The 5498-nt window shown below is 43.1% G+C and overlaps 1 protein-coding gene across 1 annotated transcript; it reads left to right on the top strand.

Moving 5' to 3' along the window:
* Nucleotides 1-2047: 2047 nt before the first annotated feature.
* LOC138357198 (uncharacterized) lies at nucleotides 2048-2440 on the top strand. The gene has a single exon (XM_069313849.1). It carries the CDS (start codon nucleotides 2048-2050, stop codon nucleotides 2438-2440), a length of 393 nt encoding a protein of 130 aa, XP_069169950.1.
* The last annotated feature ends 3058 nt before the right edge of the window (nucleotides 2441-5498 follow it).

Below are 5498 nucleotides of genomic sequence, written 5' to 3'. Positions count from 1 at the left end.
CGAACGAGCATTACATTGAACCAATGATAGCAGTGTGTAATTTAGTAAAGCATTTTGAGTCACAATAAACTGGTGAACCATGTTCACTATATATATATATATATATATATATATATATATATATATATATATATATATATATATATATATATATATATATATATATATATATATATATATATATATATATATATATATATATATATATCTCTTTTTCATCTTCTGAGGGGGGAAGAGGGGGAATTATGAGGGGAAAGCGTCGAGCAATTACGACTATATAGCACTTGGAAGGGATCAGGATAAGGATTTTTAGATAGGGCGGGGGGGAAGGAATGGTGCCCAAACACTTGGACGGTCGGGGATTGAACGCCGACCTGCATGAAGCGAGACCGTCACTCTTCCGTCCAGCCCATGAGGTTGGACAGGGATTGGGGGAAGTGGATACCAATTAGCAGGAGTTGCAGTATATATAACCATAATGAATTATTTATGTCGGATTATTTAGGAAAAGCAGAACTGAGAATAACTGGAAATAGAAGTACAAAAATTGAGAATAGAAGAAAGAAGAAGTAGAACGAGATTAGGCAAGGAACGCTTAAATAATATATGAGACTGGGTGATAAAGATAGAACAAGAAAGGCCGGTAAATAGGAATAGAGAGAGAAGTAGGAAAATAGGCAAGATAAAATAAACTGTGATGAAGGAGAGAAATAGGGAGGTGGCGGAAACTAGATGAATGAGAGAGAGAAGATAGGTTAATAATTGCTTCATTATTTCCTGAGAGTTAATTAGAAACGGGAATCATTATGTAACTGCTAATGACTAGTGACCAATTAGCCTGTTAGGCCCGGTCGCCTCTCAAAACTACCTCCTAGAATTGTACGACATAACTGGGCTATATTTTGAGTTAATGTTTAGTTATTCCTTTGTTTTTTAAATCTCTCTCTCTCTCTCTCTCTCTCTCTCTCTCTCTCTCTCTCTCTCTCTCTCTCTCTCTCTCTCTCTCTCTCTCTCTCTCTCTCTCTCTCTCTCTCTCTCTCTCTCCTCTCTCTCTCTCTCTCTCTCTCTCTCTCTCTCTCTCTCTCTCTCTCTCTCTCTCTCTATCTCTCTAACCAACCACTTGGGCTGGACGGTAGAGCGACGGTCTCGCTTCATGCAGGTCGGCGTTCAATCCCCGACCGTCCAAGTGGTTGGGCACCCTTCCTTTTCCCCGGCCCATCCCTAATCCTTATCCTGACCCCTTCCCAGTGCTATATAGTCGTAATGGCTTGGCGCGCACTCCTGATAGTTCCCTTCCCTTCTCTCTCTCTCTCTCTCTCTCTCTCTCTCTCTCTCTCTCTCTCTCTCTCTCTCTCTCTCTCTCTCTCTCTCTCTCTCTCTCTCTCTCTCTCTCTCTCTCTCAGCGCCATGCCCCCATAAATCCTTAACTGCCAATTAGAAGATGCGGGTTGAGTGAGATCTTGCATCCCTCTAATTAGTAACTGCTGAAACGAATGTGTTGTTGAGAGTGCCAATGTCCGTACGTTCCTCTGCTGGAACGTACACTCATAAACAGACAATGGAGGCACTCACGTTCTTCTGAACGAGCATCAGAACCACTCACATTCACCCAAATGAGCCTAGGAGGTAGTTACGAACACTCATGAGAGAATTAGAGGTCACTTACGTTCACAGAGCCCTTCAACTACTGGAACAGGTGATTAACCACTGGAACAGAAAGTCAACCAATGGAACAGGTGATCAACCACTGGAACAGGTGATCAACCACTGGAACAGGTGATCAACCAATGGAACAGGTGATCAACCAATGGAACAGGTGATCAACCACTGGAACAGAAAGTCAACCAATGGAACAGGTGATCAACCACTGGAACAGGTGATCAACCACTGGAACAGGTGATTAACCACTGGAACAGAAAGTCAACCACTGGAACAGGTGATCAACCACTGGAACAGAAAGTCAACCAATGGAACAGGTGATCAACCACTGGAACAGAAAGTCAACCAATGGAACAGGTGATCAACCACTGGAACAGGTGATCAACCAATGGAACAGGTGATTAACCACTGGAACAGAAAGTCAACCAATGGAACAGGTGATCAACCACTGGAACAGGTGATCAACCACTGGAACAGAAAGTCAACCAATGGAACAGGTGATCAACCACTGGAACAGGTGATTAACCACTGGAACAGAAAGTCAACCAATGGAACAGGTGATCAACCACTGGAACAGGTGATTAACCACTGGAACAGAAAGTCAACCAATGGAACAGGTGATCAACCACTGGAACAGGTGATTAACCACTGGAACAGAAAGTCAACCAATGGAACAGGTGATCAACCACTGGAACAGGTGATCAACCACTGGAACAGAAAGTCAACCAATGGAACAGGTGATCAACCACTGGAACAGAAAGTCAACCAATGGAACAGGTGATCAACCACTGGAACAGGTGATCAACCACTGGAACAGGTGATTAACCACTGGAACAGAAAGTCAACCAATGGAACAGGTGATCAACCACTGGAACAGGTGATCAACCACTGGAACAGGTGATTAACCACTGGAACAGAAAGTCAACCAATGGAACAGGTGATCAACCACTGGAACAGGTGATCAACCACTGGAACAGAAAGTCAACCAATGGAACAGGTGATCAACCACTGGAACAGGTGATTAACCACTGGAACAGAAAGTCAACCAATGGAACAGGAGCTCAAAGAAACGGAAGATCAGCCATAAATAACAAACAGAAGACGATTCAATTGAAAATACAGCTTCACGAACACACACCACACACACGAAGCTGTAACCACGGACGAACAAACACACCATACACACAAACAAACAAACAAACACACAGACAAACACTCCAGATATCCAAACACTCCTACCAACCAGCGTGACTCTCTTGGCTGTTGAGCAATTACAAGTACCACCTGTAAGTGCCATTTGTAAGTGCCACTTGTAAGTGGCACTTGTAAGTGGCACTAGCGCTCAAGCGTGTATCACCTCAAAGAGATGATCTGTTAGTAAACGCTCAAGGCTCCAGCCTCTCTCTCTCAACCACTTGAGCGACAGCTGAGGTAAAATGTAAGAAAGTCTTAACTCCTCCAAGAAAGTCTTAACTCCTCCGAGGAAGTCTTAGGATAAACTGGAGGAACAGCAGGATAAGATAGAAGAGGTGGAGAGAGAGAGAGGAACGGTTAGCCTTATTAAACTTTTCAGAATGAAAAGTGTGGGGTTAGGGACTGTCATAGGTTGTTCTGGTTCAGCCCCCAGTACCTCATTCCTTAATGGGAGTCAGGCCCCATGGCGGGTCCCCATGAAGTGGAAATAAAATGTTCGATTTTTTTGGGTCAATAGAGTATTTCGAACTGTTCATATTGGCTTGCGATGTGCATGTTCGTATTTAGATTATGGGGGGCTCCGAACACTTTGAAGGTTAGTAAACAAGTGAAGCAACAAACAGGTTGCTTCACAGACAAGTGAGGCAACTTTCCTGGCATCGACCCCCCACCCCCACCCCCCACCCCCCCTGGCTTCACAATACACCATCTTCACTATCCTCGATTCCCACATTGCCCCAATCTTCACCGCACACAATTTTTTTCCTCCACACACACGATCTCCTCTATAATCTTCACTGCACACACACACGCACACACACACACACACACACACGCACACATACACACACACACACGCACACATACACACACACACACGCACACATACACACACACACACACGCACACATACACACACACACACACACACACACACACACACACACGCACACACACACACACACACACACGCACACATACACACACACACACGCACACATACACACACACACACACACACACACACACACACACACACACACAATCTTCACTCCCTAATACCATCTCCCTGATGGACCTACGATGCTCTCGCCGACCCATACGGAGTTCCTCACAGCTCCCTAATTCCCAAAGGATCCTTTTGGGCTCCTTAAATACAATGTTCTTCAGGGCTTACGGTCCCTTTTCTGAAGACAAATTGTGTATTTTGACGACCTTCTGTAGCCCCTAGAGGCCGATAATTCAAGGGGGTGTTTAGTGAGAATAAAATTTTGGAAACCCCATTTTGAATGGGGATGAATAGCCCCATTATCATCCATTTCCTCCCTGTTTCGAAACAAGTAAATATTCAGTCAAATATAAAAGATAATTCAATCAATCAATTCCAGTAATTATTTTAGGTTAGTGAAAAATGTTTATATATATATTTTTTCTTAAGGAAAACGAGTGGTCGTTTCATTGGGTTATAATATGTGAAAAATTTTTAGTTTTAATCAACATTTATCTTCTTGCAAGACATTAAATTTTCTATTATAAATTATTTGACATTTGATACTATAGTTTTGATCCATGACTGTCGATATAAAAGAGAAATAGATGAAATGGAAAGAGAAATTTATATAAATTTTATATCATAAAATATACATTTTATAAGTGAGAAGCTGTATATTCGTCCGAATTTCCGAGAAGATTGAAAAAAGTCCTATTATTAAAAGTCCTATTAAAAGTCCTTTGATCTGGAAGGGAACGGCCCTATCAGGAGAAATCGCCAAGCCATTACGCCTATATAGCACTGGGAAGGGGTCAGGAAAAGGACTTGGGATGGGACTGGGGGAGGGAAGGAATGGTGCCCAACCACTTGTGGACGCTCGGGGATTGAACGCCGACCTGCACGAAGCGAGAATAATGAAGTGAATAACGACCGTTGTTTTTCAAGGATCGACTGGGCAAACTTTATATTTCTTGCGCCGGTAACCATTGATCAGCAGCAACAGACTGCTTGATCTGTGCTGGGATTGATTAACAAGGTGGAGACCGGTGCAAGGAGAAGGGAAAGGAGGGAGCAGCTGATAAGAAAGAAGAGGAGAAGTGATTGAGGGAAAGGAGAAGAGGAGAAGGAGAGGGAGAGGAAGAATAGTGATGAGTAAAGGAAGCTTAGAAGCCAGAGATCAATGACAATCTTTGGCATCATCTATCTCCCTAACGATGGATGCTGGACTCATTTGTGTTGTGATGTTACCTTCTCTCTCTCTCTCTCTCTCTCTCTCTCTCTCTCTCTCTCTCTCTCTCTCTCTCTCTCTCTCTCTCTCTCTCTCTCTCTCTCTCTCTCTCATTGAGATTCATATATCTGACCCTTACAGCATCCACGCCCCCCCCCCACAAATATAGTGTATATACACGTAATTTACTAAACTCCTGTACTATACTCGCGACAACAGTATACTTACTAGCTGGCAATATATAGTCAGACTATATACTGAGGCTTATACTGACTTATATAGTCAGTATAAGCTATTATTCACCACCTGGCAATCTTTGCATTATGAAAGGCAAGATAATATAGAGTAATATCATGAGTACTTCTCGCCTCCCTTCGTAAGGGGAGCTTAGCTACACTCGCTAATGCATGTGATAACGATAACAAA

Source organism: Procambarus clarkii, chromosome 76, assembly GCF_040958095.1.
Source record: "Procambarus clarkii isolate CNS0578487 chromosome 76, FALCON_Pclarkii_2.0, whole genome shotgun sequence".
NCBI classification, from domain to species: domain Eukaryota; kingdom Metazoa; phylum Arthropoda; class Malacostraca; order Decapoda; family Cambaridae; genus Procambarus; species Procambarus clarkii.
The sequence above is the reverse complement of the archived record's forward strand: the minus strand, read 5'-3'. Positions and strand labels throughout refer to the sequence as shown.